Source organism: Capricornis sumatraensis, chromosome 10 (assembly GCF_032405125.1).
Source record: "Capricornis sumatraensis isolate serow.1 chromosome 10, serow.2, whole genome shotgun sequence".
Classification (NCBI taxonomy): Eukaryota; Metazoa; Chordata; class Mammalia; order Artiodactyla; family Bovidae; genus Capricornis; species Capricornis sumatraensis.
In genome coordinates, this window is record NC_091078.1 from 68,951,492 (window position 1) to 68,978,766 (window position 27,275).

At 39.1% G+C, this 27,275-nt stretch overlaps 1 protein-coding gene across 1 annotated transcript in view; it reads right to left on the reverse strand.

Moving 5' to 3' along the window:
• CNTN4 (contactin 4) overlaps positions 1-27,275 on the reverse strand; it is a 425,127-nt gene that overhangs the window by 136,860 nt on the left and 260,992 nt on the right. Inside the window, exon 10 of the mRNA XM_068982346.1 lies at positions 23,617-23,767. Coding sequence (XP_068838447.1) covers positions 23,617-23,767 — 151 coding nt within the window. The remainder of the gene's footprint in view (positions 1-23,616; positions 23,768-27,275) is intronic.

Genomic DNA, 27,275 nt, shown 5'->3' on the forward strand with positions numbered 1-27,275 from the left:
AGCAGAAATAGAGACACAGATGCTGAGAACAAATGTATGGACACCAAGAGGGTAAGAGGGGTTGGGAAAAATTGAGAGACTAGGACTGATGTATATATACTATTAAGTTTATAAAATAGATAACTGATGAGTACCTACTGAACAGCTCAGGGGGAAAAAAAAAAAAACCAATAAATATCTCTGGGGATGTAGGGAACAGAATCTAAGAGGTGGTCTCCCCAGGGAGCTGCCATCAAAGGACTCAGCTCTAACCCTATTCTGCTACAGGGAAGTTCTAGTTCCTGAAGAAGGAGAGGGCTTGGCTGGTTCAGCTGTGTCCATCAACATCTCCATCCACAGAGAGGGCAGAGTGCCAGGATCAACAAGCTTAGGGAGATGGCACAAATGTAAAAAGGCACTTTTTGAAAAGATATTAAACTTTTCCCCATACTATCCAAAATTCTTTCTGATATTATCTCATCTATGAATCCAGGAGAAGTAACATGTCGGCTACAATCTAGGACAAGAGGAAGCCAGACACTGAAGACTGTTCAAGGTGTTTTTTGATCCAAGGAAAAGGCAAGGGCAAAGGCCCTGAGGCAGAGAAGAGCTGAATGTCTTTCATTAACGACAAATACAGTGTGATTAGAACTAACTGAAAGAGTTACCAAAGGTACATCCCTCAAAATACAAAGACAATTTGTTGCTGAAAACGTGAACCGTCACCAGGGCCTTCAGCAAGCAGCAACATCAAAGATCACTGATCACAGATTATCATCATAAATATAATGGAAAAGTTTGAAATATAAATGTGACATAGAGACACGCAGTGAGAACTGCTGTTGGAAAACAGCACCAGCAGATCTGGTTGACGAAGGTTGCCACAAACCTTCCATTCATAAAAAACACAGTATCTGGCAAGTGCAATAAAACAAGGTACATCTGTACCTTGAGCAAGATGCTTAATATCACTGAGCCTCAGTTTATTTTATCCTCTTTAAAGAGGATAAAATATTATGATCTAATATTATAATCTCTCATCAAAAATCCTAGGGCAAAATTGTGATTTAGAATTTAGAATTTCTAATATTAAGAAACATACTATGGCACATAGTTTATTTTAGATAATATTCCCCCAAATATTGGCATGTAACCATCCTCTCAGGTGGCGCTAGTCGTAAAGAATCTGCCTGCCAATGCAGGAGACATAAGAGATGAGGGTTCAATCCCTGAGTTGGGAAGATCTCCTGGAGAAAGGAATGGCAACTCACTCCAGTATTCTTGCCTAGAGAATCCCACAGACAGAGGTGTCTGGCAGGCTATGGTCCACAGGTCGCAAAGGGTCAGACTCGACGGAAGTGACTTAGCACACATGCACAACCATCCAATCAATGCATGATTATTTCTGCAATTAAACATGAGATAAAAAAATAAAAAGACAAAGTCTGGAGCCTCAGTTTGGTTTTGCCATTAGAGGAGTCAGCTACAAAATTGCCAAAAATAAACAAAGAAATTAGTATGAAGAAAAAGAAAAGAAAAATATCCCTCCTGTTTTCAGAGAATTTTGGATTTCAAAGATACAAATACAGGATGGTGGGTCCCTTCCTGAAGGCAGGGGTGTTCCTTGGTCCTGGCACCAATGGATAGTCAATACACATTTGATGACTTTTCCTTCTCCATCACTTACATCCCTCCCCTGCCCCCCTGGCAACCTCCCTCCAAGTCATGATACCCAAGTAAAGCAGAGTGAACACAAAGCTCTCCTGCCCAGGATTCTTCCTATTCTATTGGTTCCACTTCCCCAGGGTCTGTGGGCTTGAACAAATGTGGAGGTTTGCAGATCACAGAGCCTGTCAGGTCTACAACATAATGGGGCCAACTGGGAGCACTCCCAACGATAAAATCCCCCAAAGAGAACAAGCCTTCCCCGAGTTTCTGGGTCAGAACCCACTCTAACAAAGTGAGCCATGAAAGCGCCTTTATATAGTAACTTGTTTAATTAAGATAACAGATGTTACTATTAGACGAGTCCTAGTGAGCCACTATTTAATTGGACACTCATTCACACGACTTGTGACTGGTAAAAACCAGTTCAAACAACCATTTCCTTTGTATGAGGGCTTTTTTTTCCCTCCCTGCAATTAAATTGAATAAACAATGCACCCAGTGCCCATCCATTTAAAAGAGACAGGTTTAATGGCACAGGAGTTTAATATGAACAATAATGTTAGAATAGAATAATTTCTTAGTTTAAAAGGCAAGTTTAATCCTCAATTTTATCTAACAGGCACTAAGTCAGGCTAACAATCAGCTGCTCAGGAAAAACAGCTGAGAAAACCCTCACTTGGGGTGTTGTTAGACCCTCACTTGGGGTGTTGTTAGATGTGTGTTATTTATAACAGAAGAGAGGTCTGACCGTAGCTTTCATGTTCAAATTTTAATACAGTATGGAAAGAGGGATAATTTACAACCTGTCATCCATGTCAGTATGACAGAGGAAACAAAAACAAAAAGAGGGGGATGAAATGTCAGGGGATTAGCAGAACCACCAGGGAAGACACAATTCAGAGATTCTATTATTTAACCATTCGTGGGAGAAGAAAAGCAACGCTGTGCTAGATATCAGGAAACAGATTCCTGTCCAGGCTCCCATAGCTAGTCTCAAGAATCCCTACCTTGTTCTTCCGAACTTTCACTGACACAAAGGGACAGAGCTAGACCCAGATTTACAGATGCTGTTGCCTACAGGGCTTATCATCTGGGGGGTCATCTGCACAAACCAAGTGTATGAGAATAAGTTTTCACAATACACTCTGCTTATATTTGAAAGCAAGAACATTAATTACAAGCATAAGAAAACACTATTTTACTATATATATTTTTTGGAAACGTGTGGGCTTTTGGGCCAAGCTTTATTTTCATTTTTTATAAAGAAATAGAACCATGAATATGTTACTTTTACTTAAACTCTACTGTAAGAAAAACAATAATTCAAGAGCAGTGATAAATGGCCGACTGACAGTACATCTTAACATGGGGTGCAAGGGTTGTGAAGATAACTGGAGGTTTCACGCCCTTGCTAAATGGGTAACTGTTTCTCACCTCTGGAAAGCTGAGTTTATAAAAACGCAGGCTGGCTGTTGTAGATCATCTAGATATCTTTTAAAATAAATCAGTAATCTGATTTACATGACATATTCCAAATTTTAATTTTAATGGTTGGAATCTAATTAAAAAATATAAGCATAATGTTGGATAATGGGTTTGCCAAAGAAAACCTTCCTGCAAGCAAGGTTCAGTGAACCTTGGCTAGATGATTTTGGAGACCTTCTCATGGTATCCTTCTGGGATTCTAAACTCTACTCGTGTTATAAAGGTTTATTCCCAAACCAAGAATGGGAAGGGGTTTCTTTAGTTTGGACACACAGTTACATGACCATGAACTTGCCAATAGTTAGTTGTGAGACCTACTGTGAGTCACCTAATCCCTGTTTTCTCATAAACATAGAACAAAAGTGCTGGTGTTGGGGAACCAGTGATCCCCGCAGGCTGGGCAGCGATGCTGGACAGCATGTTCTGGAGGGAATGTTTTCAAAGCATGCCCTGAGATTCTTATCATACACTCCTGGGCTCCCTCCCTCCACTGCTTTCCATCCCTTCTTTCTCCTATAAATAGTGTGATTAATCATTTCAAGCAACAGGAATATGTTGCAGTCCACAGGTATGCTGGGGGCTGAAACAAAACAAATTGAAAAACCACTGACCTATTGATCGCTAAAGCTTATCTAACTCTAAAAGTCTCATAATCAGAGATGACACTAGTTACATGAAAAGATATGCATCCTTTAAAGAAAATCTCTGGACCCCCCCACATAATGTTCTTATTCTTACTTGCACATGTAAATAGGAGAGAAGAGTTCCAGCATTCAAATCTTTTACCTCACTTTTGAAAATTCCAATTTTCAAAGCATGAAAATGATGTTTTTATAGTATGCTGCTTTTATTTAGATATTTAAAATAAAATTTTTTTAAGTAAAAAAGGTAAAACACTATGGGTACACATAACAATTTTTTTTTTTTTTTACAATTTACTAAAGATTTGTTATACTTTGGTCAAAATAAAAGAGTGATTGAATCCTTTTTTTAATTTTTCCAATCATGACTTCATTTTCCAGCACTACCAAAACAAAGGGGCTTCCCTTGTGGTTCAGCTGCAAGAATCCGTTTGCAATGCGGGAGACCTGGATTCGATCCTTGGGTTGGGAAGATCCCCTGGAGAAGGGAAAGGCTACCCGCTCCAGTATTCTGGCCTGGAGAATTCCATAGACTGTATGGTCCATGGGGTCGCAAAGAATCAGCCACGACTGAGCGACTTTCACTCACTCACAAAAATAAAAGAAAAAAGAATTCAAATGTAAGCTTTTTAACAAGAAAATGATTTAAAGCAAGAAGAGACATTTAGATAAGAAAACAAAACAAGAAAAAAAACCTGAAATTGACATATTTGTGATATGAAACTTTGTCTTTCAGCTTCTTTAGTTAATATTAATAAGTTGCTTTTTTTCCTTTAACTTTCTACTTTAGGCTTGCCATATATTTACCTTCTGGGCAAGGGGCATGTGCCATGTTAGGCTAACTAAAGGAGTCTTCATTGTTTGCATAAAAAAATCATAGGTACTAGACCAAAAGATGGTCTTACTGGTCCAGTGGAAAAGGTGGATTGTCTTTTAAGATTTGCTTTCCCTCTCTGCTTTCTTTCTTTCTTCCTTCCTTCTTTCTACCCTCCCTCTCACTTTTCTTTTCTGTGGGAGACACAGAAAGTGAATTCAGAGGTGACAAAGTCCTGAAGGGTATGGACTAAATATTCAATGGCAGAAATGATAAATGCTCCATCACCAGCATCATGGGTCTTGGCTTTGAGTAATTATTAGAAAGCAAATGTATGTAGTATAATAGAAGAGGGGCTAGTTGAAAGAGCTCTCAACTGCATATTACTCTTAGCTATAAAATTCTACTAAGATTCAATTTTATTTTTTAATCTGTGCTCTAGTGGTCCCAATAATAAAATGGAAAAGTACAATTTCTAGTTATCTCAAAATGCTGATGTTAATAGAAAATTTAACAAAGCAGATGTGATGTTCCTGTGAGTGTTTGAAGGTAGGGGCAAAACTAAAACAAAGCAAACAAAATCCACTTTTCTTTAGGCCGTGTTCTTGCCTTGTGACTATGGATATTTGAATGATAAAGATAGAAGTGATCAGGAATTAAATACTAAGAACTTTTGAGGAATAACTCACCAATGGATTTTCATACAACAATGGAACCACAGTTCCACTGCTATATAGTCACACATACAGATGCATACATCTGTAGGCAGAGTGTATATTCCTTCGGGGCAAAGCAAACACTTTTAAGCCAATTGGTAGGGAGCTACTTGTGGCCAATATAAATACCTAGCATTCTAAAACTGTATAATATAATGATCTGAATAATATCTATGCTTTATAACCAAGTATTTACTACTCAACATACACTGCTGGATGTCAAGTTAACAAAGAAGATGATGAAGCCTCTAAGAAACTGCTGTGTATTCTTGAACTGTGCTTGAACTTTCAGTTTCTTCACATCAGAGGAACCAGGAATAAAGTACTGTTCTTCCTTGGTTAATTGTAGGCCTGAGTCATTCATGCCTTTATTTCATATAAAAAATAGCTGGTCTGCTTTTGATTTAGTTATTCAGTTGTAATGACTAACACCCTTGTGGAAAAATATGTCAGGAAAAACTTGAGAGTATCTGTAGCTTTTATCAAGCTTTTTCCATCTTTGACATGTAGACAGGAATAGTTAAGGGTTGATGGCTCAGTGGTAAAGAACCCATCTGTCAATGCAGGAAAAGTGGATTCCATCCCTGGGTTGAGAAGATCCTCTGGAGAAGGAAATGACAACCCACTCCAGTATTCTTGCCTGAGAAATCCCACGGACAGAGCAGCCTGGTGGGCTACAGTCCAAAAGGTCGTAAAGATTCAGACACAACTCAGCAACTAAACAACAACTGGAATAGTCCCACAAGAGATGATGGTGGTTGAGTGAGGGCACAGGAAAGGCAGATGGAAAGGAGGCAGAGTCTCTATATCCTTTGGAAGTAGAATCACCAAAATATACTAATGCACTGGATACATGTGATGTTGGAAGAGGAAAATCAAAGACGATTTCTAGATTTCTGACTGATGGTGCAAGTAGAAGAACAGGTTTTAGGGTACATGTTAGTGGCTGGAATGAGTTCTGTCTGAGGCATGATGAGCTCAAATCATTCAGTCCTGCACTGAAGATGTACATTTGGGAGTTCTTAGTACAGATGGTGAGTTTAAAGCCATGGGAGGAGGTGGGATTATCCTGGGACAGGGTGGAAGCAGGGGAGTACAAAGCGGATGAGAAAGATGAAGATGCACTGACCAGAAAGACCCAACAGAAAGTGAAAGAGGAGGGAGAGTTTGATGATGAGGGAAAGAGCAGGGGTGACTGAAGGTGTGTGAGTCCTTGAGAAAATGACAAGGGGGAATAATTATTTTAAAGTGCGTTGTTTTTTCTTCTGAGTCAGAACATATTGAATTCACCTAAAAAAAACATTTTTCTTGGTGTTAAGAGCAGGCAGTTTCATTTTTTCTGAAACAATTTTATGCATCCTTTGGAACAAACTACCTCTTTTGGAATAAAACCCTTTAGAGCAAATCAATACATGGGAAAGTCAATGTGTGCAGAAGCAACTGAAAAATATCAAAAGCACAATCCAAATCTTATCTAATTTCTGTCACATTGACCATAGGTGACAGTTCAGGCATCTCTTTTTTCTCAAGCATACAATCCCCGCCTCCCACCATGCTCACGCTTTCATAGATGACTCTGACTCTCATTTTATCAAGATCATGGTCAAGGCCATTTTATATGGAATTCCTCAACTCCCTCTTTATACTTCCTTCTCTGTGCCCTCACCCACCCTCTCTTTCTCCCCAAAGTCAGAGAAGACAGGCACATCCTTCTTTCCCGTAATAATTGATTTCAGGTCCAATACCCTCCTGTCTCCTTGAGAATATCTCCCTCTCTTACACTGTTAACTCCTTCTTTAACTTTGTGTGAGCCCCTCAGGCTATAAAGATGTCCCAGTGTCCTCCATCCTAATAAGATTCTTGCCACAAACAAGTCACTCCTCTCTCCAGTATATCTGATATTCCTCTTTTCACTATTTGACACCTGCAAAAGTCAGTTACTACATCCAACTTTAGATCCAGCCAGTAGAACTTTTATTGAAAGTGTTTGTTTCAAGGTTACTTTTGACTTCATTATCTCCTCTCAAAATATAGTTTGAGGTCTTCTTTTTTTTTAACTTTTTATTTTAATTAGAGTATAACCCATTAACAATGTTGTGACAGTCTCAACATAGACAGCAAAGGAGCTTGGCCAGACATATACATGTGTCCATTCTCCCCCAAACTCCCTTCCCATCCAGGCTCCAACATAACATTGAGCAGAGTTCCCTGCGCACTATGTTAGGAAGGTCCTCATGCTTTAAAACCTCTCAATGATAACTGACAATGTCAAGTGCTGTCATTTACGACACCCATACTTTCTTACCAACACCCCAGTTTTCTGATTCTCCTCTTAGCATTCTTATGATTTTTTTTTTCTCTTTCACACAGTTGTCACAGTTCAGAAGAATCTATCCAGAACAGATCTCTTTTGTTTTCCCATTTTTTTTCTCAATGAAACTTACTCACTCTTATCACTTCAAAGAAGATAATTTCTCTAGTCTTAATCTCTCCCATGAACCCCAAACTAGCATTGCCAACTCTGAACTGTGTTATGTCCCAGCAAGTAATGACATGTTGGTAAGTGTTTAACAACTGGCCCTCTATGGAAAGAATGTCCCCATGTGTACCACTTCCCATGGTGTAAATACTCCCACCATGTCAGTGTCATCAACATGACATCAGTGAATGTGGTCTAGGAAAAGATGTGTCCCACTGACTCTTAGAAGCCCATCCAAGTGGGGTCCAGGGTACCTCTGCATGTGAAGCCTTCCAAATTCAACACAATAACACTGAACTCATCATCTACCCAAGTGGTTAGTCTACTTTCAGAGATAGTAAGCAGATATTAAAAATCCCTTTTTATCATTGGTCAAAAGATTCAGTACTATTTTTGCTATATATTTTGCAGCCATTGAGCAGGTTATCTTGCCTGGATGGAAGAACACATCCCATCGAATAACTCCTCTTACATAGAGCTGCTTCTAGCATTGCTGACTAATACACATGGTAATTTTTAGAGGTATGGAGGGTTAAATAATTTACAATAATACTGTCAATGATTTGTTTTACTTAAAAATTTAAAACGCCTATTCTAGGATATAATTATGTCTCATGTGGGTAGGACAGTTGAATTACAACCTATTTATTATTCTGGGGAGAGGTGGAGGAATTGTATACATTACAACACAGACACACATGCACACACACAGCAACTTTGTTTAATAGAGTCTTTTATCCACCACCTGGATTTCTCATCAGGCAACCTATAATTCTACTATATGTACCCTCTAGGTGCCATATGTTGTAATTATACAGAGAGCCAAGTGTTGCTCTAATTAGATCATTTGGCAAAAGGGATTTAGAAACACCATGATGGATATTTACTAGTAGAGATCTAATTAACTCTGGCATATCTGTGACTGAAATATGAGGATAAAACTCCACTACAGAAATAGAGGGTCAAACATAGTACATGATACTAGGCCTTCAATATTTACATAGCATCCGCAGAGTCTAGCAGATTCTATTTCTAGAGATGACAAAGTTAGGAGGAACCCACATTTATCTGCCTTGTCTCTACTGAGAAGGAACAAACACTGCCTTTCTGGTTTTAATATCCAGTCACATCACTTCAGTTCTAATTGCTCTTAATTACGTGCCACTTTGGTTTGAATGTTTTCATGATCACTTAAATCCATTTGATGATGCAGAGCTATTTCCCCTGAACAAAGGCACTGCTGAGGTAGTTCAATGACTTAATTTACCTCTTCTCCAAGGGGCTTACATGGTTTTAACCCAGCCCTGAAGTCAGACAATTATGCCTCCTTTCCCCAGGAAACTAGGAAACCATGGATCTGAAGGCTGCCAATTTATTACTGAAAATATGAAATGAGTTAACAGTAAAGGTTGCTTCTGGCCAACTTATCCATATTAAAGATGTCAGCAATACTCCAGTTTGAAAAGGGAGGTAATGAAAGCAGAGTTTTATTTTTGCTAATAATCGATTGACTTGAACTTCCCTGGTGGCTCAGATGGTAAAGAATCTGCCTGCAATGTGGGAGACCTGGGTTCGATCCCTGGATTGAGAAGATCCCATGGAGAAGGAAATGGCAACCGACTCCAGTATTCTTGCCTGGAAAAAATCCCATGGATAGAGGAGTCCATGGGGTTGCAAAGAGTTGGACATGACTGAGCGACTAACACTTTCACTTACTGACTTACCATGAGACTCCATGCTCTCTTAAACTAGAGAGAAGCACCTAATGCCTATTCCCTCCTCAGACAAAGCTGGTACAGACAGAGTTTCTGGAATAAGTGAGACATGGATTTGAACACCAGCCCTAATATTACCAAACTCTGCAACCTCAGGTAGGGTGAATACCTTCTCTGAGCTCACATTTCCTTATCTAAGAATGGGGTTCATAATAGGGCTGATCTCGTAATGTTTTTCTGAAGACTGAAAGAAAACGTATATAAAGTGTTTAGCAGAGGGCACGGTAAAGACTGAAAAATAGCTAGGTAATATTATTACTCAAAAATGGGAGAGAAGTGATGGCCACAAGAGAACCAGGAAATACAGGAAAAGAGCCAAGGTAACCAGTATCCTGAATCCCCAGCAATTCCCAAAGCTCACGGTTTATTCATGGAGGTGCTAGTGACATAAAAGGAGATCAAAGTCTCATTTCAACTTAATAACTAGAGATTTCGGAGCTTCTTCAGGGCCAAGCTGACTCACAGCGCTTCTGTCACTATTAGTTTATATCTGTCAACATTATTTCAAAGGGTTAATCATCTCTTGTTGAAAAGTCTGAAGCATTTCCCTACCAATTATTCTTCCATTTCTTCCATCTAAACTCGACTGACACCCAGTTTCCCACTTGGCTGGATCCCTCTTGACTTGCTCATGTCTGCCCCTTCATCTTGCACAGACGTGAGCCCCCATACAGAGACCTCCTGCTTCCCCCTCTGCAGCCCTGTGTGGACCGCTTTCTTTCACAACTGCTTAAACTCACTTCCTGTTGGAAGCCAATTCTGGCAGACCCTGCCTGACTCAAGAGTCTCTTCTCTGTGTATTCCCTAAGCACTGTCACCTAGCTCTGTTTGGAAGATATTATGTTAATTTGAACTTCACTGCTGGTTTCCAAGTTGTTTCATGTGTGTATACACTGTCATAATAGCTGAATTTTATAAAACTTAGGAAGTGAGTCTTGGGATTTCTATCTTCTCTCTCCTCTTTCAATTGCACAAGGCCATTTATCATTGTAAAAATCATTTTTATAATCACCAAATTGAAATAAAAAGCTCTCTGCAAAACCACAGTCAGTATAAAACCACAGATCCTCAACCTGGGATGAAGAGCTCCCATTGCTTCATTCTCTTACTTGTTTTCTAGAAATTTGGGGAAGAGGATCAGATATACACTCTCCACTCTCATTGCCCCTCACCTTTTGTGTCTTCACCTTGAAAGCTCCCCTGGCTGATTTCTCCAGGGAGGGCAAGGCTTTGGGGGCCTGAAAAGAAGTTTCCTTGAGTGAAATTTGAGAGCCACTGAAACAGAAGAGACAGCATTCAGACTTCCAACCTAATTTATTTCCTCTTCAATTTGCATTTCATGGACTCCGTAGAAGTGGCCATTTTCCCTGGTGACTTAGATGGTAAAGAGTCCACCTGCAATGCAGGGTTCAATGCCTGGGTCTGGAAGATCCCCTGGAGAAGGGAATGGCAACCCACTCCAGTATTCTTGCCTGGAGAATGCCATGGACAGAGGAACCAAAAACATGCTGTGAGATGGATGGAGGGATAGATTTTTTTTTTTTTTTCCTGTAAAGAGTCAGATTGTAAATATTCAAGGCTTTGCAGGCCAGGTGGTTTCTGTTGCATCTACTCAACCCTGTCCCACTGGGGCACAAAAGCAGCCTAGACAATTTGTTCAAGAATAGTATGGGGCTGTGTCCAATAAAACTTTATTTGTAGATGCTGAAATTTGAATTTCATCTAATTTTGATATGTTGTAAAATGTATTTCCTTTTTTATTTTTGTCTTACCATTTGAAAATGTAAAACCATTCTCAAGCTTGCAGGTTGTGCAAACACATATGGAGGGCTGGCTGGATGTGGCTGAGGGGCTGTAGGTTGTCAAGCCCTGGGTAAGAGAGTTTGGGGGAGAAAGAATATCGTGTTGAAAAGTTTGTAGCAGGAAGAATAAGGGCATTTGAAGAACTGACAGGAGGTCCACACAGCTCAGGAAGTCAGGTTGAGGAAAGAGTAAGAAAGAACAGTGGGGACAGGACGGTGGGAGCCTGACCAGTATAGGGTCTTGCTGATTATGTGATGGACTGTCTGCTCTGAGGCTAATGGGAAACCACTAATACAGTGTCACACCTGGCTTTGCATTAAAATCATGTGTGAGAGTTCAGAACAAATTCAGACTTCTGGGTCTCATCTCAGAATTCCTTAGAAAGAATCTTTGGGCATAGAGTGGGATTTTTAAATGTAGTTCTGTTGGTCCTGATGCAGTCAGCTCAGCAGCAATCTGCATACCGAATTTGGGGTCTACCAGGAGTCGGGGGCACTCATGTGCTCAAACACACATGGCATCTTTACTCTGGGCATTTCAGACTATTATGGGAAATAAAAATTAATAAAATAATCAAACTCACAAACACAAAATTTATAAGGAAGGGAGGGAGGGAAGGAGGGAAGGAAATAGGGAAGGAAGAAGGGAGGGAGGGGAGGAAGGAAGGAAAACAGGAAGGAGAAAGAAATCCACAGTCCCAACTTGTAGGGAAATCACTGTTAACACTTTAGTGGAGATTCTCCCAGGCTTATTCTTTGCATGTCTATCAAAATATGGATATGCATATGTGTGTTGAGACTACAGAATGATATTTTATATACTGTTAAAAAATCATACCTTTAAAAGATGAATAGTCTCTTTCCTTTAAACCACTGTAGAAATTCTCTCCCTTTTTAAATGGCACCTGTAGAACTCAGATTTAAATTAGGTTGTTCATGTGGCTCAGATGCTCAGATGTGTCCTACTCTTTGTGACCCCCATGGACTGTAGCCCACTAGGCTCCTCTCTCCATGGGATTCTACAGGCAAGAACAGTGGAGTGGGTTTTCATTTCCTCCTTCAGGGGATCTTCCAGACTCTGAGACTGAACCAGGGTCTCCTGCATTACAGGCAGATTCTTTACCACTAGCGCCACCTGGGAAGTATATATACATATGTTGTTTTATACATATATAGGTTGTTCGTAAGCTCAAATGAATCTGTACAAACAAAGTGTGTGACAAATGTTTATTGAATTTAATTAATGGGGGTTGTGATACGGGAAGTTTCATCTTGTGAAAGATTTGAATACAGGCTGGTTCCAAACAAACCCATTAAGAGGTTAGCTGAACAGCTGCAAAGTCCATACACAAGACAGTAAGAGCAGAGAGTAGGACAGGGGCAGGGGACTGACTGACAATGAATGCTGAAGAAACCTGGAAGGATTTTATCATCAGGTGTTGTCTAGATTGGGAACCTAATTTTAAATACTTCCATATAAAAATTCAGTTCTCTTGCCAGCATATCCTTAGGCATAACCAATAACCATGAGCACATGAATAGACCAGGTGGTAGGTAGCTCCTGCCTGAATTTGGGCATCACCTTAATTCCTGATCATAACACAACAAGATATAACTATACTGAGGCAGAAAAGACCGGTGACTGAGAGCTAAATTTACGGAGTCTCCACAGGACAGGGTCTGTGTGCCATTAACACACATTTAAAAAACAAATGTCTCTAAACTCTTCTGCAACGACTCTTCAGGGGAGCTCAAAGTCGTAACTATTTTATGCATGGCTCTAGGAGAGACCAACGGAAGGAAAGGGAGAAAAGTTCCAGGTCTGAATTGGAGAGTAAGATAAGCTCAGTCTATTTCCATGACTACACATGCAAAATTAAAATGAAATAGTATTACCAATAAGCGGGGCAACAGATTCTATCTAGAGCAATGATGCTCGCGTTGCTTTGATGTTGTTTTGCCTCCAAGGCAGGATTTCCATTATTATGGAGATGAACTGCCTCTAATTCTTGCAATAACATAATTGTTCCCCAGGGCAGAATTCCTAATAACAGAGCTATATGGCTCTGCAGCAACTGTAAGAGATATCCTGAGGGCGAGTTTCTCATTAAGAGCACATATATAGACACTCTGCCTCCAGAAGAGAAACAGAATGCCTGAAGCAATAAACTTTCTTTTCTACGCAAGGATTCGATCAACCTTCTGGGCAAATACCTGCCATCGCATGTGCTCTGCCTCCCAGATTGCCAGTATCTTTAGACCAGGGTTTCATACCATATATACAACATTTTTTTTTTTTTTTTTTGCTGCCCTGTGCTTAGTTTCTTCCACATATTACATGAATTTCAACTCTTCCAAAGACTTCTGGGAACAGAGGCAAATTAGTAGGGCCATTATCTTATTCCCCTGTGGCAGAAGACTGTGGGGTCTTTAGTCAAGACACAAGAGTTTTATTCCTCTTTGGTATGAACCTGGAGAAGGAAATGACAATCCACTCCAGGACTATTGCCTGGAAAATCCCATGGACAGAGGGGCCTGGTAGGCTACAGCCCATGGGGTCGCAAAGAGTCGGACACGACTGAGCGACTTCACTTCACTTGGTATGAACAGTCTCACAGAATGTTAGACTTGATCTGATTATACTGTGGGCCTAAAAATGTATTTCAGTCTGGGAAGAAATGCCTAAGAATATGGACAATTATACCATTTCACTGTGTCTTTGAAACATGTCCACAGTGGCCTCAAAGTGCTCGCCTGAGGTGATGTTAAGGTTCCTCAAAGCAGTGGTCTTCTTTGAGCCATTATTTTGTCATCTCTTGGAAGCAGCAAGCACTTACTCCTTCTTGAACCTTTCTGCTCCCTTGGTTTCTGTTTTCTAGGTTCTCCCACATCTCTTAATCCCCCTCCCAGTGGGCTCTGCTTCCACCCACTTTTTGCATGTGGCCATTCCTTAAGGTTGCTTTCTTTGATTCACAGGTATTCTCATTCTACACAACTCTCCAGGTGTGCTTATCCACTCCACAGCTTCTCATCGACTGGTGACATCTGGGTCTCTGTCTTTACTCTCCTGAACTCAGACCCACATTTCCTGTTGGACATTCATTCACTGAACACTTAATCTGTACCAGGCACCATCCTAGGTGCTAGCATTACAGAAAAGGACAAAACACAAAGGGCCCCTGGTTACCATGAAGTAACCTCAAAGTAGAAGAGGAGGGTGAAGTGATCTGATGTGAGGACTCTACTGGACTGGACTTGCTTTGCTAGCTTCAGTGATGGAGGAGGGGGCTATGAGCCAAGGAATGCAGGTGATTTCTAGAAAGCCAGACACTGATTCACCCCTAGAACCTCCAGAAGGAATGCATTACTTAAGGATATAATAAGAGTATTTATTTCTTTATCAACACTATTTTGATTCTAAATGGCAGATTTAATTTTGGCTTTTAGAAATACTTTGAAAGAAATGTGTTATTTTAATGCAAGGGGAATCATTTCTGACTTATGACCTCCAGGGCTATAAGATACTACATTTTTATTGTTTAAGACACACACACACACACACACACTTACCAGTCTCTGTCTTCACAGAATTTACATTACGATTAAATGGAGAGGGAGGAAGACAGAGAATGGAAAAAAGGCAAACATGCAGCATGTTAGAAGGTAGTAAGAACTATGAGAATTATAAAGCATGAGAAGAGGATGGTGGTGGAGTTTACAATTTGAAATAGGTTTGAGGGAAAAATCTTTGCTGAGAAAGTGACATTGAATGGGAATTTCAATCAGAATGTGACATCACCACTTGAAGGCACCTCAGATTTCACATGTTAATACTCATTTCTTTATCTTCCCCTCTCAAACTTAGTTTTCTCTTCCCAGTACTGTGGTCAATAGCTCTGCCATCTATCAGCTGCTCAAGTTAGAATCTTCAGTTCAGTTCAGTTCAGTTCAGTCTCTCAGTCATGTCCGAGTCTTTGTGACCCCATGAATCGCAGCACACCAGGCCTCCCTGTCCATCACCAACTCCCGGAGTTCACTCAGACTCATGTCCATCGAGTCCGTGATGCCATCCAGCCATCTCATCCTCTGTCGTCCCCTTCTCCTCCTGCCCCCAATCCCTCCCAGCATCAGAGTCTTTTCCAATGAGTCAACTCTTCGCATGAAGTGGCCAAAGTACTGGAGTTTCAGCTTCAGCATCATTCCCTCCAAAGAAATTCCAGGGCTGATCTCCTTCAGAATGGACTGGTTGGATCTCCTTGCAGTCCAAGGGACTCTCAAGAGTCTTCTCCAACACCACAGTTCAAAAGCATCAATTCTTCGGCACTCAGCTTTCTTCACAGTCCAACTCTCACATCCATACATGACTACTGGAAAAACCATAGCCTTGACTAGATGGACATTTGTCGACAAAGTAATGTCTCTGCTTTTAAATATGCTATCTATGTTGGTCATAACTTTTCTTCCAAGGAGTAAGCATCTTTTAATTTCATGGCTACAATCACCATCTGCAGTGATTTTGGAGCCCCCCAAAATAAAGTCTGCCACTGTTTCCACTGTTTCCCCATCTATTTCCCATGAAATGATGGGACCAGATGCCATGATCTTCGTTTTCTGAACGTTGAGCTTTAAGCCAACTTTTTCACTCTCCTCTTTCACTTTCATCAAGAGGCTTTTTAGTTCCCCTTCACTTTCTGCCATAAGGGTGGTGTCAATTGCATATCTGAGGTTATTGATATTTCTCCCAGCAATCTTGATTCCAGCTTGTGCTTCTTCCAGCCCAGCATTTCTCATGATGAACTCTGCATATAAGTCAAATAAGCAGGGTGACAATATACAGCCTTGACGTACTCCTTTTCCTACTTGGAACCAGTCTGTTGTTCCATGTCCAGTTCTAACTGTTGCTTCCTGACCTACATATAGGTTTCTCAAGAGGCAGATCAGGTGGTCTGGTATTCCCATCTCTTTCAGAATTTTCCAGAGTTTATTGTGATCCACACAGTCAAAGGCTTTGGCATAGTCAATAAAGCAGAAATAGATATTTTTCTGGAACTCTCTTGCTTTTTCGATGATCCAGTGGATGTTGGCAATTTGATCTCTGGTTCCTCTGCCTTTTCTAAAACCAGCTTGACCATCTGGAAGTTTACGGTTCACGTATTGCTGAAGCCTGGCTTGGAGAATTTTGAGCATTACTTTATTAGCTTGTGAGATGAGTGCAATTGTGGGGTAGTTTGAGCATTCTTTTGCATTGCCTTTCTTTGGGATTGGAATGAAAACTGACCTTTTCCAGCCCTGTGGCCACTGTTGAGTTTTCCAAACTTAGAATCATAGGAGTCACTTTCTTTTTCCCTTCCTTCTTTTAAAAATATCTCTGCTTAATAAGTCATTTAATTTAAAAATAAATCCATCTGTCTTCCCTCCTATACCATCAGGAGACTGACACTGAAGCCCTTTTGGTTTTCATTTTAGCATACTGCCTGAAACTGGTCTCCCTGCGTTCCTAATCTTGTTCTACTCTGATTCTTTCTCCATGTTGCAAGCAGAGCAACCCTTCTGCAGCACGTATATGACGGTGCACTCTCTCGCATAAAATCCTTCAATTTTCTCTGGTAGTTCAAGTCTAAACACTACAGACATCGAATTCAAGTCCTCCACGATCTATTGTTGGCCTACAAATCCAATGATCCTTCTAAATATATCATCTAAGATTGAAAAACATATTGTTATTTTGCTACTGGGCCGGTGCACTAATCTAAGAGCATCTTGAGGGCTGGGTTTATGTCTCCTCCTTCTCTCTCTCCTCAGTGCCCGGCAAGTGCTCAACATACGGTAAGCACTGAATGAATGTTTTGTTCATTGATCAAAATCTATGTCGGCTAGTTTGGCAGAATAGTCCTTCTGCTGTTCAGAAACCATGCCTGTGAGATGCAGGCTGTAAGTTTCAGATTCTTTCTGGAAACATTCAGTGGCATATCTATACTTAATTATTATCCATTAGCTTGACATAATGTATTAGCCTAACATTTAAAAGGAAAGAGAGACATTTTTAAACATGAGTAAGAATAAGAAGGCTTTATTTACACATGGTTAACTAAAGTAACATTTCACTAATTTCTTCAGCTTCAATGAGAAATAAAATATTTTCTCTAAGTGAATTTTCCAGACTACTAGATTTACCCCTTTAAGCACTAAGTTAATTGTTTAAAATAATCATTGGGAGGGAGTGGTTTTTCTATGATGTATACTTGTTTGCCTTACTAATCTAAGCTAACTGAAGATGTTTTTTCCTCTTTAGGGACACAGTGTAATAATAATCATCAATCTTTGCTACAGAGTTCAAGATACTTATTCCCTTATTAATACTGTTTTAATTCTGAATGGCAGATTTAATTCTGGTTTTCAGAAAGACATTGAAAGAAATGTTTAGGACAGTAAGAGGATGTCAAATAACATGATACGAAGAACATCAAGATTTGGACTTGGAAAATAACTGAAAGATGGCTTGAGAATAGCGTGTCAGTATATAAAGGGAAGAGGCATGATGGAAGAGAATTAGATTTTTTCTTAATATAACTTCAGAAAGCAAAGCAAGAAACAATGAGTGGAAATTACAAGGATATTGGTTATGAAGAAATAATAATTTTTTTTTTTTTTTTTTTAGACATGGGGCTTCCCTGGTGGTGCAGAGGTTAAAGCGTCTGCCTGCAATGTGGGAGACCTGGGTTCGATCCCTGGGTCAGGAAGATCCCCTGGAGAAGGAAATAGCAACTCACTCCAGTATTCTTGCCTGGAGAACCCCATGGACAGAGGAGCTTGGTGGGCTATAGTCCATGGGTCGAAAAGAGTCGGACATGACTGAGCGACTTCACCTTCACCTTCATGTTAGACATAACCAGGGATGGTTAGGGTCCACCCATTGTGGGGTTCCCTGTCTGTGAATGGAAGCTGAGCTCCAAGACTAGACTAGGAATTGGACACTGCTGTTGCCTGTCCATTTACTCTTCTTCTGTTTGTAGGACCCTATGTTTCTTTGGGGAAACCCCTGTCCCATTCTCAGTCCTCAAGGTCTTAGGTGGAGCTTCCCCAAGTGCCTCTTAGGATGGCATATGATCATGTCCTTCTGATCAGTGCATCACATCCCCTTGAATGTCACTGGTTCAGGGAAGATCACTGACCAGGGCAGGTTTATCCCATGCCATAAGCATCTATTCTGCAGCTGTGAGAAGTTAGAAAAGAGGGAAAGCATGGTGCTACCAGGAGCCATCCTACCAACAGGAGAGGAGAGCCCATCCGAAAATGGAGCCAAAGTAGAGGAAGACACCAGCGAGAGAGGAAGCCAGCCAGCCAGTACCGCTGTCACTGTGTGAGCGCCTGAACCCAGGCACACCTCGAGTCACAGCCTGGCCCTGGTCTTCTCAAGTGTGGAGCCAATGAACTCGCTTTGTACTGAAGCCAGTTCTGAGTTGGGTTTCTGTCACTTGCAACCAAAAGAGCCCATGTGAGTTGGTTTCATGTCTCCTTTTGATTCTAGGAGCCTAGGTTTTTATTAATGATTCTGTCATTTCTAAATTCTGATGTTTTTGTTTGTAATAGATCAATCTTATCTGCCTCAAATGCCTTCTGTCCAGAAACAGTAAACAAAATCATCAACCTTTTTCAGTTACATGGCTTAATTGCTCAATGAATCCAAATAATTCCACGCTTTGGTGGTGAGTAGAGGCCTCTCCTGAAAACTAAAGTACTTGGGTCTTTGTGACAAACCATCTCTGTGTTGGTTTGATATCAAATGCCTGATATTGCCTTTACTCTGATAGCTGGATAAATATACAAGAAAACAAAAAAAATATTTATGCTTATGGATACACTGCCTCCACAATAATGAAGTTATAAAAATTAAAGATTAAATCTTTCATTTAGATGATTGGTTTAATATACATGAGGCCAGTGTAAATATGATTTAAATCTCTAAAGCCTTTAAAAACCAAAGTAAGCACATACAAAAGTATTTTTAAAATTGTTCACATGCTAACATTGAACTAGTATTTCTGCATCCATACCCGTTGAGGTAACTATAACACCACAATTTGAATAAGACCAAAATGTAAACATTTTAAAAAATGTTGCTTCTTATGCTTTTATTGTAAACTCATTTGCAGGCAGCTGATTAGCTAAATTTAAAAGTAAAAATCACTTAAGTTATGTTTGGCTAAGTCAAACCATAAGCTCTAGGGAGAATGTTAATAAAAAGTGGTGCTTGATCATACATTTTGTTCCACTGAAACTTGGTTTATAGCAATATTCCATAATTTAGATTAATCATCTCTGATTCAAATGTTAAAGGCCATCATTCAAAAGTCTACAAATAACAAATGTTGGAGAGGGTGTGGAGAAAAGGCAGCCCTCCTACACTGTTGGTGGGAATGTAAATTGGGGCAGCCACTACAGAAAATGGTATGGAGGGTCCTCAAAAAAAAAAAAAAAAAAAACTAAAAATAGACTTATTGTATGTTCTAGCAGTTCAACCCTTGGGCATATACCCAGACAAAACTGTAATTCAGAAAGATACATGCACCCCTATGCTCACTAGTAGCGCTACTTCCAGCGGCCAGGAAAGGGAAACAACCTGTGTTCATTGACAGAAGAATGGAAAAAGAAGACATGCTATAGGAACTTCCCTGGTGGTCCAGTGGCGAAGACTTTACATTCCCAGTGCAGGGAGCCCAGATTCAATCCCTGGCCAGCTAACTAGATCACATATGCTGCAACTAAGAGTTAGCATGCCGCAACTAAAAAGCATGTGCACACCACAAGAAGACTGAAGATCTCACCTGCCACAACTAAGACCCAGCTCAGCCAAATAAATAAATAAAATACTTTTTTTTTTAAAAAAAAGATGTGGTACACACATACACACGATGGAATATTACTCAACCATCAAAAAGAATGAAACAATGCCATTTGCAGCAGCATGGATGAACCTAGAGATTATCATACTAAGTGAAGTAAGTCAGAAAGAGAAAGACAAATACAACATGGTAGCACCTATACATAGAATCTAAAGTCTGATACATCAACTATCTGTGAAATAAAAACACACTCACAGAGAACACACCTATATTTGCTAAGAGGGAGAGTGGGCAAGCAAGGGAAGGAATGGGGGTTTGGGATTAGCAGAGATAAACTATTATATATAGGATGTATAAAACACAAGGTCCTACTGCATAGCACAGGGAATTATAGTCTGTGATAAACCATAATATCCTGTGATAAGCCATAACGGAAGAGAATATGAAAAAGAGTATGTATAACTAAATCACTTTGCTATACAGAAGAAATAAACGCAACACTGTAAGACAAGGGAAAGGCTACTTACTTCAACATTCTTGCCTGGGCAATCCCATAGACAGAGGAGCTTGGCGGGCAACAGTCCATGGGGTCACAAAGAGTTGGATATGACTGAGTGACTAAGCATGTTATGTTATATTGTAAACCACCTATACTTCAATAAAATTTTTTAAAAATCATTCAAATGTTAATGGCTTGCCTTTTGATTCTTAGGATTCCACATCTCAAAAGAGAATTACAAGTTGGTATATTGGAAGCTATTACTCAACACTGTACATAGTCAACAAATTTTTCCTTTTGTGTTGTTCTAGCAATGTCAGTCCTTTTCTAAAATAGGAATTCTAAACTTTTCACTTATGAATCCTATATATGATTGCTTTTCTTTATTTATCCACTTACTTATGTTTCTCTTTTATCAAAAAGACAGAGGAAAATGGCAGAATTTCTTCTCTGTCAACAAGGAAATATCAGTAATATCTTTCTTATTTTTTACCCTTTTCAGAAATTACGGGAAATTCGGTTGAGTTTATCTTTCTTGTACTTCAGCAGCGCATGGAGTAAACTTGGTCCATGGATGTGTGGCCCATACTGTTCTAACATTAATTTTTTTTAATATAAATTTATTGAAAAAATAAAAAATGAATTACACCTGGTCAACTTTCAAATTCATTTTCATGATGAAAATCAATCTATCTGTTTAATACACTGTGAGAGAGGTAGAACTGAGAAAGAGGACAGTGAGGACACAGCACCTATGGGGATAAAAAGTGCTAACACGGACAGTTTGGGTCGTGCCTGGTGATGGCAGAGGTGGAGGTGTTAAAAACCAGGACCTGAGTAATGATGGGGAGTTTCCTTGCTTTAAAGATGCCTTCAGTGCCATAGCAATGTTGAGTCTATATCTGAACCCTATCAATCAAGTCAGAAGAAAAAATTTAAAAAGTTGGAGAGAGATAAGCTTTGTGGTAAGTCAAATGATAGAAGAAGTCAAATTCCCTTATTAAAAGTAATTCTTGGTATATCATTTTCCCAAAGTTAATTTAAACAACCTATAGCAATGATTAAATTATAGTCATGTTGAGCAATCATTAATACTGTTCAAAAAGTTAGGCTGTCCTTTTTCTTCTAGGCACACAGATAGACTGAATTTCCCTGTTGGGCTGAATTTGGGAAGAGCCAAGTGACTTCTTTTGGCCACCAAAACATGAGCAAAAAAGAAGTGCTTCACTTCACATGTTTACCACCCTCTTTTCTGTCTTCTCTGTTGGCTCAGAGGATAAAGCATCTGCCTGTAATGTAGGAGACCTGGGTTCAATCCCTGGGTTGGGAAGATCCCCTGGAGAAGGAAATGGCAACCCACTCCAGTATTCTTGCCTGGAGAAACCCATGGACAGAGGAGCCTGGCAGGCTACAGTCCACGGGGTTGCAAAGAGTTGGACACAACTGAGCGACTTCACTTTCTTTTTTTCTGTCTGCAATTTAAATGTTCCAGAGAGTGCTATTCTACCAGCCTAGGCTTTAGAGAGCAGCAAAGCCCCCAGCAGACCTCTGGTGGGCATGCAGTGTGGATAAGAAATTTCCTTTTAAGACACTGTAGGGTGCTTGTGACAGCAGCAAATTTTATTAGCCTCTCCTGGATTGATCTTCCATGTTATTCAAACCTCACTCATTCATATATCTTTTTTTCATATTATTTAAAAATATTTTTCTTTATATCAATGTTATATTAAAACTTTTAAAATGTAGCCTTAATCTAACAATGTGTGTGGTACATAAAATAAGAAACTGTGCACTCAAGTTCCAACTTTGGCTCCAGATTTGAATGTCAGGTCAGTAATCAGTAAACTATACCACTTTCTTGATACAACAGAAATCAGAAAGAGGCACATATTATGCATTTACTATGTATGAATACCCCCTCTATAAACCATATTGAGCTTGCAAAAATCATTAATAAGGACAACATCATCAGTGTGATGATCTACTTTGCATATGTAAATCCAAAGGTGTACAGGTGTTAAAGTTGATACGCACACATTTTTACAGGCTTCCCCATGACATCTTTGAGTACTTGACCTTTAGCATCAATTAAAATCATTATGTATACAGCTGGTAAATGTTATCTTATGAATGATGGACTCATGCACAATTACCATTTTCCAACAGATCTAAGTAGATTACAGAAAGGCGTGGGAGATATTTTATAGAAGTAACAGCCAAGAAAAGGTTTTAAGAGATACCTGCCATTTGTCACAATATGACCTAAACCCCCAAACAACCCATATAATTACACTGCATAAAAGAACATGCATTATAAACATAATTCATGTATAATAGGAAAAACACATTTGAAGAGTTTCACTATCAGAAAGAAAAAAAAAAACTTTTCAAAAATAAGTTTGAAACAGAGTTCTTAAAAAGACATGATTAAAATAATAAAAGCCATGTTATTTGAAAATGAGTTCTGGAATTAAAGATAGTTTCAAAAAAAGGGAGAGATTAACAAGAGACATACTAGACACTGCCAAATATTTGAGGGGTTGCCATAGCAAAGAAGAACTGGAATTACTTGTTTATGGGGGGAAAAAGGAGGTATTAATAGAATGGAAAAAGATGGGCAATCTTACAAATAAATTTTAAGCTAAAATTAAAAAAGGTATTTCCAGTTGCACATCTTTGGGCAACTCCAACAGCCTTCAACATGTGGATCATGTGGTCTACTTGTGCAAGAAAGGGTTTCTAGAATCTTGATATGAAGACCTGCTAATTTACAACTCTTTCCCAAAGCTTCAGCTCTTTGGTTAACATTTAGTTCATGAAGAGCAGATCATAAATTCTTTCCTCTAGGACTATTAACAACAGACCTATAAATTATAATGGGTTAACCACATACTTAAAATATTTCAAGATAATACCTTTCATTTTCTTTTAATACGTCCCTTCCTTTCTTCCAGGTGTAGACCGGTTTCGGAGAAGCCTTTGGCTTACATTCAATGACAACTTCACCTCCCACTTTGACAAGAGTTACCCTTTTTAAGAGGGTTCTTGAAAAATCTGGACCTACAGCTGGAAGAGAATATAGAAAATGAAATAATTATTATAGAAGAAAAAATCCACTAGATCATTCTTTAAAGTTTTTCTTTCTGTAATGCACTTATTACATCAAAGGGAGGAAGTTGCTTTTTTTTTTTTTTCTGAAGTACAGGAGTAACACTGGAAGTTTTGAAGGATTTATGAAAAGTTGAGCTATAGTTTGTATACAGTAAAATGTACCCATTGAAAGTGTACAGCTTGATGAATTTGGTAAACTCCAGCATGAAGATCTTCTGCTATTCCAAAACTAAACATAGTGAGGGATTCTTTATGAAAACTACTCTATGTTCAGATGAAGAAAATTTTTTAAGTTTTACAGAAGCAAAAGGGAAAGACGAAACAGAAGCCCATAAGGCACTTTTCTGATTGTGTAGGTGAAAGCACCCCTTCCTTGACAGTTACTGCCTTTGTTCTCTCTGATAGCACTCTGAGCAGGTCTCCTTAAGAGGATGTGCTGAAATGTCTACAGCATCACCCTCTGTGAGCTCCTCCTTATAAATAATGACTTAGATCAGCTTTCCACTATCACTGCCTAATGCAATGCCTGGTTCTTGCAGGATAAATTGTGACTTGCTCTTAGAAAACTCTATTCCATGCTAGCAACCGATATTCTAAAAAAATCATTCATGTTGACATCAAATATGTAGTTACATGGAAATAACATTAAATAATTTCCTTCTTAAAACAAAAGATATTCCTCTATATCCTTAAAGAAATATAAAAGAAACCTTTCTGAAAATTTCCCATTTCCTTCTGCATTAATTGCACTAATGTTTTAGGGTCTGTTGTGAGCTGTTATCATATTAAAAATCCCTGACTCACTGTAGCTTGACTTGCTGGAATTTATAATTTCATACCATGTTGAATGTGAACCTTAAATACAAACACTAGCCACATATTACTTAGAAGAGTACAGGGAATGAGTATGTATGTGTGCGGGTGGCGAGGATGGGGATCAATGTTTTTAAATGTACACAAACCATATGTTAGTGATTGAAAAATAAAAGGTTTCAGCAGAAGCAAGTTAAACCTTCATTAAGTGCTTCTGTTATGAAAATATTTTCAGTGTACAGAAAGAAAGAAAGATGGGAAGGTTACTTTTTAATGGGGTGTTGTAATGTACACATGAGGCTGGCATTACTCAGTGAAGGTTAAATTATATAAATGAATCTAGTAGGCAACTGATACTTCAATCCTTGTGCCTTGGATTCATGAGGGAAGTCTATAATTCAAAGAGTAATTCCATAATGATAAATGCAACTAATAAAGAGATTGCAAGTACAAATGCTTGTGCTTATAATGAGATAAATGCATTCCCTGTATGATCTGCAAAATTATAAAATGAAAATTATAGGGTTCTGAGAAATATAAGGTCAGGACAGACCTAGTCAATATTTATGCAACAGGAATACTAACAAAAACAATAATCATTCTACTAAATATGTCAGCATGATTAAAAAGACAGCTTAAATTCCTAATAGATAAATACTACAAAACCCAAAAAACAAACAGACAAAACAAAACAGGTGTGTGTGTATATATATGAAGACAGCTTGGTGAAACAAGGAAGGAAGGAAAGCGAAGAGCTGAGAATGGTAAACTATGAAACAAGTACAAAGTGCAGAAAAGCTCAGGAGAGCCACACTCTTAAACATAGACATGTTGAAACATGGCCAAAACTGAGTCAAGAGGAAGAATATGGGCTAAATGAGACACAGTCAGTATGCTATCTGCCTTGACTAGCCTTGTGTTGACCTGAGTTAGTGGGCTTTTTTCTTGGTTGCTGGAACCAGTGAAATGCACGGGCAAAGCAAGCATCTGTTATATTGATCTCATTTCTCCATTCACCACTCCCACACATGCTAATTTTCAACACACAAAGGTTCTTATATCAGAATAGACTCACTCTCATCTTATGGAAACACCTGAACTGACACAGTAATGTGGAAAAAAAAAAAAAAGTCTCTAGAAGCATTTTTTTAAGGGTATTGTGTGAAATAGAGTTACAAATCTGTTAACATATAAAAATTCCTTCTTAAAACTATATCTTTCTACACACATATATTTTTATCACTTTAGGCAGACATTTTTCATCTGTATAGGAGGAATTCTGCAACTGCATTTGAAATGAGTTTACATAAATCAAACCGTGCACCACACATGGGTGTATTTGTCAAAAAACTATATATTGCTTTTACGGGCTTTGAAATAGCATGATATCGGCCACACAGAAGGCAGAAAATTCACATTCCACTTTCAAAAGCATTTGTGCTGTACTATGTATGTGCCTATTATCTTTGGGATATCCAAGAGATAAGACTGCCTTTGAATGTCTTTCACTAACAAAAAAAAGGAAATATAAATTTATATCTGTTCCCCTTGTTTGTTCAATTTGCTTAAATGTACTTCTAGTGTTATCTAAATCTACAAATCTATCAGTTGCCACTATAAGCTGCAGTGTTTTTGCAGGCAAAATTGTTAGACCTTCGTCTGTTTTTGAATACTTGACCCATCAACAGAATTCTTAATACTCCGCCATTTTGTGGCCATCTTTCACACCTGAGATGCCCTCAAGCTTGTGAGATGACACCTTCTGTGTCTGTCCCCTATATTTATTCTAATTCCCAACCTTCAGCTCAGGAGAGGCTTGAAGGCAAAGCAAAAGGAGGCTGTTTAATTTAATATTCACAGAGAATCAGATTTTTAAGTTATTGATAAGGTCCCATCAGGGCATTGTTAGAATCCAACCTTTGTTGGCACTGGAAAAAATTAGTGCACATTCAAGGTGAAACTTCAGTGGGTTCCTAATGGTTCAGAAAAGATAAAACCAATTGTCAAATTACCCACTTGAGCCTGAGAGTAGTGCCAATTCTGGGAGCTCCTCATTTGCTAAATCTAATGCACTTTGAGGGCAACGTTTCTTACAGGAACTGCTAGGGGGCACTGCACTCCCAGTGTTGGAATAAGTCACACTACAGGACCTTGTCCCTGTGGACAATGCGACTTTTTATTATTTATCAATGATCTTTAACATATTAATATTACATTACCTAGGAGAAGCATCCGGCTGAGAGAAAACTTCTATGCAATTCTCCACTGTTTGCTTTCACTTAATTAAATGACTCTTGGTCACATGTCAAGGGTATTTTAAGTGGCCAACAGAACCCTTGAAAACTGAAGTTGTGCCCTAGGATCATTTCTCAAGGGAGTTGGTGAGAATGATAACTGTTTAACGGAGTGTGCAGTAGCAGTCCCACCTGGGAAATAGATGGGTGTGATGTTTTACTCTGTTATTAAAGGAAAGGATAATTACGTGTGCCTGGTCTATAAATCTGCAGAAACGCCACTGGGATCACTGCCAGTTGACAGGGACTATTAAGGTTGACCCTTTCAGAAGTTCAGAATTTCATATTATTTTAACCTTTTTCTATTGTCTTTAACTATTACCTCATCAGCCCATAGAAAATAAAGCTCGAGTAAA